This window comes from Lithobates pipiens, unplaced genomic scaffold (assembly GCF_037356315.1).
Source record: "Lithobates pipiens isolate NorthernLeopardFrog02 unplaced genomic scaffold, aLitPip1_a1.2 Scaffold_23, whole genome shotgun sequence".
Classification (NCBI taxonomy): domain Eukaryota; kingdom Metazoa; phylum Chordata; class Amphibia; order Anura; family Ranidae; genus Lithobates; species Lithobates pipiens.
Genome location: NW_027507785.1, coordinates 130,540,292 through 130,555,410, shown reverse-complemented (window position 1 = coordinate 130,555,410; position 15,119 = coordinate 130,540,292). Strand labels below are relative to the sequence as shown.

Sequence of the window (15,119 nt, the reverse complement as noted above, 5' to 3'; positions counted from 1 at the left end):
GGTACCAGATTTGTTATATTTTAGCTGTCATGTAGGTATGAAAAATGGATATACAAGTACAACAAAATTCTTTAGATTTCTTTCCATACAGGTAAATTTAGAGATGTTTTCAGAAAAGTACCAATATTTATTTTCTAGAATATGTTCTTTCCAGATAATGGGTTGACATACATCAAGACATACAGTATATTAATCTATGACTTCAGTACACAATTCATATCTAAAATTACTTTAGCAATAAAACAGACACTGTTTTAACCACTTTATCATTTTCTACTTTATTACCTCAAATTAACAAACACATTAAAGCTGAAAAAAGTCTATATTTACACAGAAGTACAAAACCCCCCCAAAAAAGTTGCGTATTTCCCCCCCAAATTAATTTTTTTGCATTTTTTATTTTAAATTATAAAGTAATAAAAGTTACCACAAATAAAAAAAGAGAAAGTAAATATATTGTAAATAAATTAAGAAACCAAACATTGTTAAATATGAAACAGTTTGGAGGGTAAGATCTAGTTCCATGGCGCCATCTAGTGGTGCAGGATGGGCACTGTCCAGGACATGGAGGGAGACAGGAGCTTCAACATTCAGTATCCCACCAGCCAGGACTTTCCCAACTAACTGGTACAACCCTCATTAAAATATCTTGTGCACCTTCACAGTCTTCATCGAAAGTCAGTAAGCAGCCATCTCAGTCTTTAGTCACTGCAGAAGGGCAGAGAGTAAGTTGCAAAACTGTGTGCATTTTTTTTTTCGTTTCAAATGAGTTAAACATCACTAGCAGCCACAGTGGGGGAATACCCAACAATATACCTACTACTAAAATACATTATAACCTACAACTAAAACTGCTGCAACAGCTAGTGCTGTTTGGGCAAATTCCGCCTGTTCTGTTAAAAGAGAAAAAAATAAAAAATAAACCCTTTTCCTATATTGGTGCTCTGAAGCTGGCATGTACTAAAATCAAGATAGGCCTCCACTGTGGATCTGTGTGGGGGAAAAAAAACAAGATCCCAACACTTCTCTAGCCCTGAAAGTTCAGCGACCTAAAAATCAAAGTAAACTATGCATTGCTCCATTGTCAGTGCAGACAGGAGAGACAGGTGCAATGGGGCATCCAAGCCTGGGAAAGGCAGCAGAGCAGTGCTGGAGGATGCCTCTCCTGGTAACTCACGCTTATTCTGTCCATCTCTTATAGAATAGAAAAAATAAAGTACAGCTAAAATCTTACATTTTGGAAAGAATGTGAAGTTGGAGTACTTTTTTGGGGGGTGGTGTGGGGGGAGGGGGGGGAGAGAGATGTGGGGAGGTAAGCTAAAAAATAAAAAAAGGAAAAATATATACAGTATATATCTATATGTAGTTGTAGTGTTCAGTTTAGAGAAAGCAGGAAGAACATCCGCTGTCCTGGACTGCCAACATATCTGGAAGGGAAGCGGAGCCGCGAGCCTCCTCCCTGACGCATCAGTTCTTCCATATCTGTGCCAGAACCAGCATCTTCTGTGTGGCTCTCTTCAGTGGCAGAAAATAAAAGTTAAAAAAATTAAATTCTCATCTTTAAAAGAAAATGAAATACAGTGAAGACACTGGGGAGAAAAGAGAAAAAAAAAAGTTAATGTGTGATAAAGGAATTTACCTTTAAGGCAGTACACAACCCCATTTTCTGAATGGTCTTTGCTCATAAATATTTTTTCAGTCTAGCTATAGAGTAAAAAAAAAAACCCCCCCCCCCGCAACTTCTCCGTTTTGCAGAAGTGCCTATTTGATGAGTGTATGAGCTGATGCAGAGATCTATGAGGTATTAGCGCAAAATAAAATTCTGTTGGAATGGAGTGTATAAGATAAAAAGTACGGTAATATTTAGTGAACACCAAATAACACGTTTCATGACTAACCAACATTTACTCAGATTATAGGTGTAAAACTTTGGAAGCTCCGTGTGTCATGCAATAAGCAGCTTGGTTCCGTGCAGTTTGCTTAATTATGGCTAGCCATAATTAAGAAAATTTAAGAAAACATATCTATAAGAAGGACTTAAGAATCTGAGCTCATACAAGATTTCTAACTTAACATTCGTAAAGCTTAGCAGTTTTTGGGTAGCTACAAGTCAGTTCAGTGACTCAAGTTCCCAGGAAGACTCAAACTCTGGGGTGCTCTAGAATGCACATTTCCACCAGCTCTCACAAGTTGGAGTTTGCCCACCTTCCCATACTTACCCTTACTGGTCAGTGAAGCCACCACTCAATGATGGGCCAGTACTGAGGTAAAGAACTGGAAGCGTGCGCTCACATCTCTGCGTTTAGTGTTTGTGGGTGTGGTGTGATCATAGGAGCTGGTCCAAATTTGCACACCAGAATTCCCCAGAACTCGGAGACCCTGAAGCCCTAAATAGTAAATCTCAAGTGCCTGCTGTACCAAACCGGTGATGCTTTGAAAACTTCCATGACATCTAGGTTTCTATATTTTTAATAGCAGCTTGACCCAAAATAGGTCTGTCTGAAGCTTTCCATAGAGCTTATAGATTGTCAGTCCAATTCATGCTGAGATTTACATCTGGAAACCAACTTTTCAGGAATTATACCACACCTGAACAAACATCTATACAGCACATAGAAAAGAAACAACTTCACACGCATTAAAGAGGTTAGAAACCTTACTTGGTCATTTTTACCTACAGGTAAGCCTATAAGGCTTACCTGTAGGTAAAATGAATATCTCCTAAACGTGCCATCATATCACTGGCGTAAGCACTCTGAAGGTCTGGTATACTTTGCCAGAACTTCAGAGCTTTGTGCCAGAACCAAGGGCTCCTGTGTGCATGCGCAGGAGTGACATTGTGGCTCTGGCCAATCACATAGTCTGAGCTTGCGGAGGAAAGACAGAGGGAACATATCAGACCTCTCATCAGTGACTTTACAGTATGGGCTATTTCATGGTACGTGAGCTGCAGCCCCAATGGGAAACTCATTCACCATTAACATCCTTACCAACTATATACCAGCAAAGAGGGGGAATCTCCACTGATGACACACGTCTACAAATGTTACATGTAACTTTTTTTCGGAGTGAAGCTTTTTCTGCTACTATGCTTGTTGCAGCTTTGCTCATCAAGCAATCTAATTTTCCTTTTCCTAAGGCCCCTTTCACACAGGGGCACATTGCAGGCACTACAGAGCCAAAAATAGCGCTTGCAAAGCCGCTGCTGTCTCTCCAATGTGAAAGCCCTGAGGGCTTTCACACTGGATCGGTGCTCTGGCAGGACACCAAAAAAAGTCCTGCTAGCAGTATCTTTGGAGCGGCATATACACTGCTCCTAAACCGATCCTGCCCACAGCAGCACTTTGCCGGCGGGTTTTAATCCTTTTTCAGCCACTAGCGGGGGGTTAAAACCACCCCACAATTGGCCAAATACCGTCGATAAAATGACGGTAAATCAACGCTAAAAATAGCAATTTTTACCACCGATGATGCTCCCATGCCAGTGTGAAAGGGGCCTAAACAAAACCCTAATCTGAGGTATATTGATGAAACAGGAATACCATTTAAACACAAAAAAATGAAAAAAATATATAACACAAAAAACAACTCACCTAAGCAAATATTGGTCCAATGGCAGCCCTCATTTTCCAAGATGGTCAAATGGTACGCTGGCCTGAACAGAAGAGAAGAAAGGTCAAATGAACTGCAAGCACTAATCAAGTGAAAGAATTCTGTATGTTTATTGTGAATTATATAAATGGATTCAAGATTTTTTTTTTTATATATTTAGCCCTGTTGGAGCTGTTCCTTGAAATTGTACTACACAACAGCCTCACACTTGCACCCGCATTAGTGTTACATGGCTTACATGTGTGGGAACATATAGTTATTAAATGACTATCTTCTGACACAAACATACAATAAACCTGGAGTATGTTTAACTACAAAAGAAAGAGTTCAGTCTATCACATACACAGTACATTTCAATTGAATCATTTAGGGTTATTAAAGATGTCTCTACCTAAAACTCTTTCATAGTTTTGGATAGAATTGAAACAGTTTAGAACCCCTGCAAGGTTTTACTGCTAACCGGGGCTCTGAATCTCTCCAACAAAGCCTCCAACAACAGTAAAATCTGACACGGGTCTGGGGCTCACTGGAAATACATTTGCCACAGATATTACCCTCGTAACCCCTGCAGCAGGACTGGGGATTTAGAAGCTGATTTTTAATCGCCTTAGGAGGGCCATAGATGAGTGGGCCAGCGGGCTGATCTAAAAAGATGAAGGGATTCCACCATCCACACAATTGAGGTGGATGGAGGAATCCTCACCACTATTTCATTGTATTCTGAAAGTGGCACTTTCATATGAAATAGAGAAATTTGCAACCCTGTGCGATAATTGCAGTGACAACCTATAATATACACAAATCTATATAAAAGTGCATCAATATACAACAATACAGAGATAAAGTGACCCTTGTTTAACCACTTCAATACCCGGCCTATTCTGGCACTTCTACATGTAAAAATCATAATTTTTTTGCTAGAAAATGACTCAGAACCCCCAGACACCCTAGGGAATAAAATGGCGGTCATTGCAACTTTTTATCGTGCACGATAACAAAACAGTAAAGTTAACCCAATTTTTTTTATAATGTGAAAGATGATGTTATGCTGAGTAAATAGATACCCAACATGTCCCGCTTTAAAATTGTGCACAGTCATGGCATGGCGCCAAACATCAGTACTTAAAAATCTCCATAGGCAACGATTTGAACATTTTTACAGGTTACCAGTTTAGAGTTACAGAGGAGGACTAGTGCTAGAATTGTTGCACACGTTCTAACGCATGCAGCAATACCTCACATGTGGTTTTAATGGTGTTTACTTATGTGGGTGGGACTTGCGTGTGCGTTTGCTTCTGAGCGCAAGCTACTGGGGACAGGGGCTTTTTAAAAAAAACTTTTTTTTTCGTTACACTTTTTAAAAAAACTTTTTTTTTTGATCACTTTTATTCCTATTACAAGGGATGTAAACATTCCTTGTAATAGGAAACTATTGTGACAGGTCCTCTTTATGGAGAGATGCGGGGTCAATAAGACCCCACATCTCTCCTCCTTGCTGGAAAGCATGAGATCGAAAAAAAAAAATTCCCCGATCTCATGCTGACAGCCATGATCGCAGATTTGTTTACATTCGGGAATGCGGAGAAAGAATCGGCCGGCGCCGGATGACAACGATAGAGATTTCCGGTGACCAGATGTCATGCCCGGGCCTCCGACAGTCAGAGATGACCATCTGGTCACTGGAAATCTCTATCGTCGTCATCCGGCGCCGGCCGATTCTTTCTCCAGGCCCTTGATGGCATGAGAACGATCAAGCAGCAGAACTGCCACTATGATCATTCTTATCGTGCACAGAATCGCCGGCTGGAAAAAATGATATCTAAATGATGCCTGTAGCTGCATTCAAATAAAAACCCCCACACAAAGTCAAGGACGTCATATCACTATGTGCAGTATTGAAGTGTTTAAAGTGCTCTTGTGCCAAACAAATTCATGCATTAATCTGTTTCCATAAAATCACACCAACAAGTCCTTCCAGAACTACTCCATTCTTCTGGTACTCATTGCAGATGATGAAACAGATGATAAAACAATCAAGTGCTCGTGTCCACTCTTGTGCTCCCCCTTTGGTGTATGGGCTCACCGTAGCACTTGTATTCTATATTGATTATTGTATATTGATGCACTTTTATATAGATTTATGTATATTATAGGTTGTCACTGCAATTATCACATTTATTGCAATTATTGTACAGGGTTCAAAATGTCTCCATTTCATATGAATGCAATATGTGTATATAGAGGAGTGGATGCTATACAGGTTATTGGAAACATCCCATAGGATTGCAATTTTTTATTATTTACGCAACTTTAAATCGTATAAGATTGCATTATTATGCTCACTAGATTTTTTACATAGGAATGGAAGATCTCACCACTGCTATTTAACTGTAGTCAGTAACAATTAGGATTTTGTAAGATTACCATATGATTACTTTTGGATAGCGCAGCATTACATTGGTATATATTTATTTGGCACGAGCATATGGGACGTGATCAATACTAGCAGCTGTTTTTTAATAATCTCGAATTATTGGATTTTCACATGGTAGCTCACAAGACTTTGTTTTTTAGATATGTTTAACATTAAAGTAAAAAAGAAATCTGTCTCACAATTACTGTAAGGCCTCACCTGTGATGCTGAAATTCGTGAAACTTCTTGTCGCCCTGTGAGATCAGAGGAAGACACGTTTGCTGGAGCTCCTCGATGTAACCTCATGCTGACCTTGCGCTCTCTGTCAACCCGTGAGATTGCCCGAGGAGAAGTGTTACCTAGAACATTAATACGAAATCAGTTGCAGCAGTATCCTGCGACAAGCTCCCGCGAAGTGCCTTTTACAGCATGTACACTTTGTATCTGAAAACGTGTGTCTATTTAACAAATACAAAACTATTAGTAATCTGAAAATTCAATACACTATATGAAAAAATAAAATAAAAACTATCAATATGAATCCATCTTGCGGGTCTTCGGACACAAAAAAAAAATTGATGACTCCAAGAACTGTCTGCAGATATAGAAATTCTCAATTTTTGGCCTCTGCTAAAAAGCACCCATAAATCTACAGCTCAAAGAAAAGGGGCATTAAAATAAGAAAAATAGATTAAAGGAAAAGCACTTTGCAAAGTCTTGCTTACCACTCTGCTGAATTCGGGATGCTGGAGTAGAGGCTACTGGTTCCCCACCATTTCTGAGCCGGTTAGGGGCTGCACCAGTGGGAGGACCAGGGGGTAACGCTCTAGTTGTAGAACCTCTGAGCTGGCCCATCCGCTCTTCTCTATCATGTTCTCTTCTTTCCCTGTCCATATCTTCTGGATTCCGGGCTGCACCCTACATAGAACATAATTTAGAATTTTGTTCTTAAAAAAAATGAAAAGCATGAAAACTGGTTTATGATTTTTGCAGAAAATCAGAATGCATTCTTAAAATGAAGGTTAAAATTATACTTCTCACAAGCATGGTGAATTCAAACGACGTATGTGATGAGAAATAATGCATAGGCAGATGTCACCTTTAGCGAAAGTCAATGTTAAAATTATCAATATATCCTGATACATATGCTGTTCTATACAGTTAGGTCCATATATATTTGAACACAGGCACACTTTTCATACTTTTGGCTCTGTATGCCACCAGAATAAAATGAAAAGAAACAATTCAAAAGAATCTGAAGTGCAGACTTTCTGCTTTAATTCAAGGGGTTGAACATAAATATCAAGTACAAATTTTAGGAACTGCAACCATTTTTAGGGGCTCAAATGTAATTGGACAAATCTAATCATAAATAAAATGTTAATTTTTATTATTTTGTTGAGAATCCTTTACTAGCAATGACTGCCTGATGTTTGGAAACCATGGACATGACCAAAAATTGGGTTCCCTCCTTTCTGATGCTTTGCCAGGCTCTAACTGCAGCTGTGTTCAGTTCTTTGTGGGTCTTTCTGCCTTTAGTTTTGCCTTCAACAAGTGAAATGCTCAATTGGGTTGAGATTGAGCGATTGACTCAGCCATTGCAGAATATTCCACTTTTCCTTCAAAATCTCCTGGGTCGTTTGCAGTGTGTTTTGGATCATTGTCCATCTGTACTGTGAAGCGCCGTCCAAAAAAACTCTGCTGCATTTGACTGAATCTGGACAGTATATCTCTCTCTAATACTGCAGAATTCATCCGGCTGCTTCTGTCTTCGGTCACATCATCAATAAACATCAATGACCCAGTGCCACTAAAAGCCATGCATGCCCATGCCATCACACTGTCTCCACCATATTTTACAGAGGACGTTGTGTGCTTTGGATCATGAGCTATTCCGAGTCCTCTCCACACTTTTTTCTTCCCATCATTCTGGTACAGATTAATCTTAGTTTCATCAGTCCAAAGAATGCCTTTCCAGAACTGGTCTGGCTTTTTTTTTTTTTTTTTTAGATGTTTTGTGGCAAAGTCTAGTCAGGCTTTTCCATCCTTCAGGCGTATGAATGGTTTGCACTTTGTGGAGAACCTCCTCTGTATATGCCATTGTGAGGTCTTCTTTTGATTGTAGACTTTGACAAGGATGTGCCCACCTCCTGGAGAGTGTCCTCTTGTCTGGATGTTGTGAATGGGTTTTTCTTTATCATAGGGAGGATCCTGCGATCATTCACCGCTGTTGTATTACGTGGACGTCCAGGCCTTTTTATGTTGCTGAGTTCACCAGTGCGTTCTTTCCTCAAAATGTACCATGATGTTGGTTTGGCCACGCCCAATGTTGCTGCTATCGCTCTGGTGGTTTATTTCCTTTTTGAAGCCTTACAATGCCATGTTTCACTTGCATGGATAGCTCCTTTAAACCCATGATGTAGGTTCACAGCAATAGACTCCAAATGCAAATACCACACTTTGAATCAATTCCAGACCTTTTACCTGCTTAATTGATGAAGAAATAACAAAAAGGAGTAGCCCACACCTGGCCATTAAACAGCTTTTGATTCAATTGTCCAATTACTTTTGGTCTCTTGAAAAAGGAGATGGCTATTCTTGAGAGCTGTATTCCATAAACCCTTCCTCTGATTTGGATGTACATAGCCTCAAAACCCAAGAGTGTGCACTTTTAGCCCATGTCCATTATATAACTATAGCTTGAATATGTTTTGGTAAATACCTGAAAAAAGCTAATTTTGTGCCTGTGTCCAAATATATATGGACTGTATATAAAGTATTTCACAAAAGTGGGTACACCCCTCACATTTTTGTGATTATTTTATTATATCTTCTCATGCGGCAACACACAGCCATTAATGTTTAAGTACTGGCAACAAAAGTGAGTATACCTCTAAAATATACATATTTTCATGTGACAACACTGAAGAAATTACACTTTGTTACAATGTAAAGTAGTGAGTGTACAGCTTGTATAATAGTGTAAATTTTCTGTTCTTTCAAAATAACTCAACACACAGCCATTAATATCTAAACCGCTGGCAACAAAAGAGTACAACCCTAAGTGAAAATGTCCAAATTGGGGCCCAATGTGTCAATATTTTGTGTGGCCGCCATTATTTTCCAGCACTGCCTTAACCCTCTTGGGCATGGAGTTCACCAGAGCTTCACAGGTTGCCACTGGAGTATACTTCCACCAGCTCCATGTCGACATTGCGGAGCTGGTTGATGTTAGAGACCTTGCACTCCTCCACCTTCTGTTTGATGAGGCCTCACAGATGCTCAATAGGGTTTAGATCTGGAGACATGCTTGGCTAGTCCATCACCTTTACCTGCAGCTTCTGTAGCATGGCAGTGGTCACCTTGGAGGTGTGTTTGGGGTTGTTATGTTTAAATATTGCCCTGCAGTCCAGTCAAGAAGAAAGCGGATCATGCTCCACTTCAGTATGTCACAGTAAACATTGGTATTCATGGTTCCCTCAATGAACTGTAGCTCCCCAGTGCCAGCAGCAATCATGCAGCCCAGACCATGACTCTCCCACCACCATGCTTGACTGCAGGCAAGACACACTTGTCTTTGTACCACACACGCTTGACACCATCTGAACCAAAAAGGCTCATCTTGGTCGCGTCAGACCACAGGACATGGTTCCAGTAATCCAGTTATCCTCATGACACATTACAGGAAGCACCCCCATGGTTAACAGAGGACAGAATTAAAATTTGACTTGGGAAACTTAACATTAATAAAGCAATGGAACCAGACGGCTTGCACCCGAGGGTACTTAGGGAGCTCAGTCAAGTAATTCGACCATTGTTCCCAATTTTAACTGACAGTCTACTGACTGGAATGGTACCAGCTGATTGGAGAAAAGCCAATGTAGCACCAATATTTAGAGGGCCCAAAATACATTCCTGGGAATTACAGACCATTTAGCCTTACATCAATAGTATGTAAACTCTTGGAGGGGATAAGGCACTATATACAAGATTTTAGTAATGAGAACGGTATCATTAGCAGTAACCAGCATGGATTCATGAAGAACCGTTCTTGCCAAACCAATCTATTAACTTTCTATGAGGAGGCGAGTTGCCATCTAGATAAAGGAAGGCCCGCAGACACATTTGACACAGTTCCCCATACACATTTACTGTACAAAATAAGGTCCGTTGACATGGACCATAGGGCGAGTACATGGATTGAAAACTGGTTACAAAGGGCGAGTTCAGAGGATGGTGATAAATGGGGAGTACTCAGAATGGTTAGGGGTGGGTAGGGGGTCTCCCAGGGTTCTATGTTGGGACCAATCCTGTTTAATTTGTTTATAAACGACCTGAAGGATGGGGTAAACCATTCAACCATTCAATATCTGCATTTGCGGACGATACCAAGCTAAGCAGGGCAATAACTTCTCTGCAGGAAGTGGAAACCTTGCAAAAAGATCTGCACAAATGAATGGGGTGGGTAACTACATGGTAAAGTAGGTTCAATGTAGAAAAATGTAAAATAATTCATTTGGGTGGCAAAAATATGAATGAAATCTTTACACTGGGGGGGAACCTCTGGGGGAATCTAGGATGGACAAGGACCTGGCGGTCCTAGTAGAAGATAGGCTCAGCAATGGCATGCAATGCCAAGCTGCTGCTAACAAAGCAAACAGAATATTGGCATGCATTAAAAAGGGGATTAATGCCAGAGATAAAACGATAATTCTCCCGCTCTACAAGACTCTGGTCCGACCGCACCTAGAGTATGCTGTGCAGTTCTGGGCACCAGTGGTGTAGTGGTTAGCACTCTCGCCTAGCAGTAAGAAGCGTAGCTGGTTCAAATCCCAACCACGACACTACCTGCCTGGAGTTTGCATGTTCTCCCTGTGCCTGCGTGGGTTTCCTCCGGGTACTCCGGTTTCCTCCCACACTCCAAAGACATGCAGGTAGGTTAATTGGCTTCTGTTCAAAATTGACCCTAGTATATGAATGGAGACCTTGGATTGTGGGCTCCTTGAGGGTAGGGACCAATGTGAGTGTGCAATGTACAAGGATAGGGACAATTGTAGACAGTCACTCAGGTTGAACTGGATGGACTGGTGTCTTTATTCAACCTAACTATGTAAGGAAGGATGTACTGGAAATGGAGCGAGTACACAGAAGGGCAGCAACGCCAATAAAGGGTTTGGAGGATATTAGTTATGAGGAAAGGTTGCGAGCACTGAATACTCCCTTGAGAAGAGACGCTTGAGAGGGGATATGATTTCAATATACAAATACCACACTGTTGACCCCACAATAGGGGTAAAACCTTTTCGTGGAAGGGAGTTTAACAAGACTCGTGGCCACTCATTAAAGTTAGAAGAAAAGAGGTTTAACCTTAAACTACGTAGAAGGTTCTTTACTGTAAGTGCGGCAAGGATGTAGAATTCCCTTCTACAGGCAGTGGTCTCAGCGGGGGACCGATAGTTTCAAGATAAGCACCTGAACGACTGCAACATACAGGGATATACAATGTAATACTGACATATAATCACACACATAGGTTGGACTTGATGGAGTTTTTGTCTTTTTTCGACCTCACCTACTATGTAATTATGTCCTTAGTCTGCTTGTCTTCAGCAAACTGCAGGCTTTCTTGTGCACCATTTTTAGAAGAGGCTTCCTTCTGGGATGACAGCCATGCAGATTTTGATGCGGTGTGCTGCGTATGGTCTGAGCACTGACAGGCTAACCCCCCCCCCCCACCCCCTTCAACCTCTGCAGCAATGCTTGCAGCACTTATAGGTCTATTTTCCAAAGACAACCTCAGGATATGATGCTGAAAACATGTACTCAACTTCTTTGGTCGACCATGGTGAGACCTGTTCTGAGTGAAACCTGTCCTGTTAAAACACTGTATGGTCTAGGCCATTGTGCTGCAGCTCAGTTTCAGGGTCTTGGCAATTTTCTTATAGCCTAGGCCATCTTTATGTAGCGCAACAACTCTTTCAGATCCTCAGAGTTCTTTCTCTTCTGTAATTAGGTGTGTGAGTGATAACAGCAAATTTAACACACCTGCTCCCCTTTCACACCTGAGACCTTGTAAACACTAACAAGTGATTCGGGTCGAATGTTATTCATTCAAAATACATTAGATGGGTCGGAATTACAACACCACTTGACTATCAGACACTTTAAACATATGAATGTCCCTTCATATACTCCATATTCACATGTAATTATTTGCAGGTTAGAATACATTCTTTAATTGCTATTTTTAGCACTACCAAAAAACAGTCTCACCCACATTCGGGGAGAAATAACAATCTTAAGGTCCCCCCGTTTGGAACTAAAAGTCACAAGCACTACCATCACCTATAGGACAACTCTAAATAGACCTTCCCTGTACCTCTACAAATATATAAATGAAAGAATTTTTTAGAAAAGACTTTGAAAAAGTCTTTTTAAAAAAAGATTTTAAAAAAGATTTTAAAATAATAATTTTTTCCCGAAAGAAACTCTTCTTTCAAAAAACTTCCCTCTAGAATAATCTCCTCGTTCATATATTTTTTATATCTTCTTAATTTACATACAAATAAACTTTTTTAATAACATTACATAATTTTCCATGAACTTTCATGCGTTTCTCTCCAGCATTAATTATACAGTGGGATTTTATTAGTACGTACCCCATCTTTATACATACATGGATTCCTTATATATGCATGGATCTTTCATACATGTGATGATATTTTATATATGTAGTGTTTTTTTATATATGTAGTTTTTTATGGATTTTTACATATGTGTTTTGATATATATGTGAATTTTATATGTGTCCATACATATATTTACTGTATTTTTATTCCATTCAATACCCCTTTTTTTCTCTCCTGTCCTAATTTTACCTGGGAGTTACCTATTCGATATTCCCCAGATAGAAATAATTACACATACTCCTCCCTAAGTTTTCTCGGTTTAAAACAACAATAACATAATAAGAAAATGCTAAGGGATATCATCTAAATTGGGTATGGTTTAAAGATACATAGGTAGGCTGCAGTGCTCCAAGGCAAATTTAATCCACCCTCCCTTAGGGCGTTACAAGGGAAGTAACTGTGTTCATCCCTAGCAGAGTAAGGGCATCCCACACCTAAAATGGCGCTGTCAGTCCAGCGCAGGCGCTGTGAGAGCACTGCACCCTATTTAAAGTAGTAAGGTGCACCAATATGGCCGCTCCAGAGGAAGTCGTAGTGACGAAACGCGTAGGGCGTGGCCACGTTGTGTGCACTCGTTTGAGACGAACGGCTGAGTTTTCTCTATACGCATATGCTTTTAATGTCAAATGTGAGTACATTTTAATATTAATAAACGAACGATCTGATTAAGACTGTATTACGCTATGGATATGTCTTTCCTCATATATAATTAACGTTGGATACCATACGGACGGAACAACGAAGCTTCACCCAGTGCACCAGCAACAGCCAGAGAGCGGCACAGTGGCTTACATTGTGAAGGTCCATCCAGCCCCATTGTGGGGCATTAACTCTGGTGAGAGCATTCACATATTATAGCACTGAGTGGCGCACCGGGGATGAAGTTCTCTTATTGAAAACCTACACCATTTGCACGAGTGAACCAATTATTCCCTATTGATTCTATGCACCAATAACAAACAACAATCTGCAGAGGCAGTATTATTAAGCCAAATATTTTATTTTTGGACTTATATTGGACATAAATGCGTCTTCATGCGATTATTGGCTGAAAATACTTCTGATCCTTAGTTGCTTCTGTATATATGTTGCGCCATTATACGATTACTGGTTGAATTATTTATGACCCTTAGCTGTCTTGATCGGTAGTTGTTTTTTGCACATTAATTTTTTGCACATTTCTTTGCACATGTTTGCACAGTCTACTTCAAATTAGCACATCGCTGAACATAAGCAACAACTTCAACATTTTTGCACACCTAACTGAAAGTTTACATGTTTTTAGCATCTACCTATAATAGGCTGACACGTATAAGATAATTTAATACCCACTTTGGTTTCAACTTTAATTTTAATTTCAATTATGATGGAACACGACAGTTAACTCCACATTTGATCACAGAAAATCTTTTAAATAACAAACACCAGGTTTGGATGATAGGTTAATTCATCACTTCACTTAAAGGGTTTAGCGCCACAGCCTTATAATTTACACTAACAAGTGACATGACACCGGGGAGGGAAAATGGCTATTAGGGCCCAATTTGGACATTTTCACTGGGGGTGTACTCGTTTTTGTTGCCATCGGTTTAGACATTAACGGCTGTGTGTGAAGTTCTTTTGAGGGGACAGCAAATTTACACTGCTATACAAGCTGTACAATCACTACTTTGCTACAATGTAAAGTGTTATTTCCTCAGTGTCACATGAAAAGATGTAATAAAATATTTACAAAAATGTGAGGTGTACTGACTTTTTGCAAGATACTGTAGGTTTTATATGTAAGTTTTGACTTTTCCGGGGGACATCAAGCTTAGCCACACCCAACCTGATTGTGCTGCCAGTGGCTTGAAAAAGTGGACAGGGCAAAGCAACTTTTCCAAGCATCTTCAACAGCCTGTGCCTACTGATCATTCTGACATATGGCTTTTATGGGAAGTTTTCTTACCCAGGTGTGTTACTTGTTTATTTTAAGGTACAACTATATTGTTTTTTTTGGTTGATTTGTTCCAGGTTCCGAAAGTAGGTGAACTTGGGTAGCACTGCTAATCAAGTTTATAGTCATATTATGGGAACTTTGCAGAGTGAGATTCATGGGTATCCGGAGTTACCAGTGAACAGTTACATTGCTAAATGGCGGTTGACTGTGCAGGTAAGATACTGTTCCTGACCGATCATTAAAAAAAATAAAAATGGATACAAAATATTCAAATTTAGACTGAACAAACAGGAAATGAGAAGAAGGAAACATCTTTTTGCAGAAGACAATAGCGAAAGACTTGAAAAATCTATGCCAGACACTCATTTTGCCCTGACAGCACTTAGCCAAGTTCAGTCAGGAAGGGTTGACTCACATTGCCCATTTAATCCTGTTTGTAAGAACCTTTAAAACACCATTTTGTAGG

At 40.0% G+C, this 15,119-nt stretch overlaps 1 protein-coding gene across 2 annotated transcripts in view; it reads right to left on the bottom strand.

The window, feature by feature from the left end:
* Positions 1-252: 252 nt before the first annotated feature.
* Positions 253-15,119, bottom strand: part of CSNK1E (casein kinase 1 epsilon) — an 89,402-nt gene continuing 74,535 nt past the window's right edge. The window contains exons 8-11 of one of the 2 annotated variants that reach the window (XM_077452361.1): positions 6,751-6,943; positions 6,245-6,384; positions 3,594-3,655; positions 253-1,589 (exon numbers count right to left, since the gene is read on the bottom strand). In XM_077452361.1, the coding sequence (XP_077308487.1) occupies positions 3,623-3,655; positions 6,245-6,384; positions 6,751-6,943 (366 nt within the window). In that variant the 3' untranslated portion in view covers positions 253-1,589; positions 3,594-3,622. The remainder of the gene's footprint in view (positions 1,590-3,593; positions 3,656-6,244; positions 6,385-6,750; positions 6,944-15,119) is intronic. The other variant, XM_077452362.1, reaches the window with a different exon arrangement.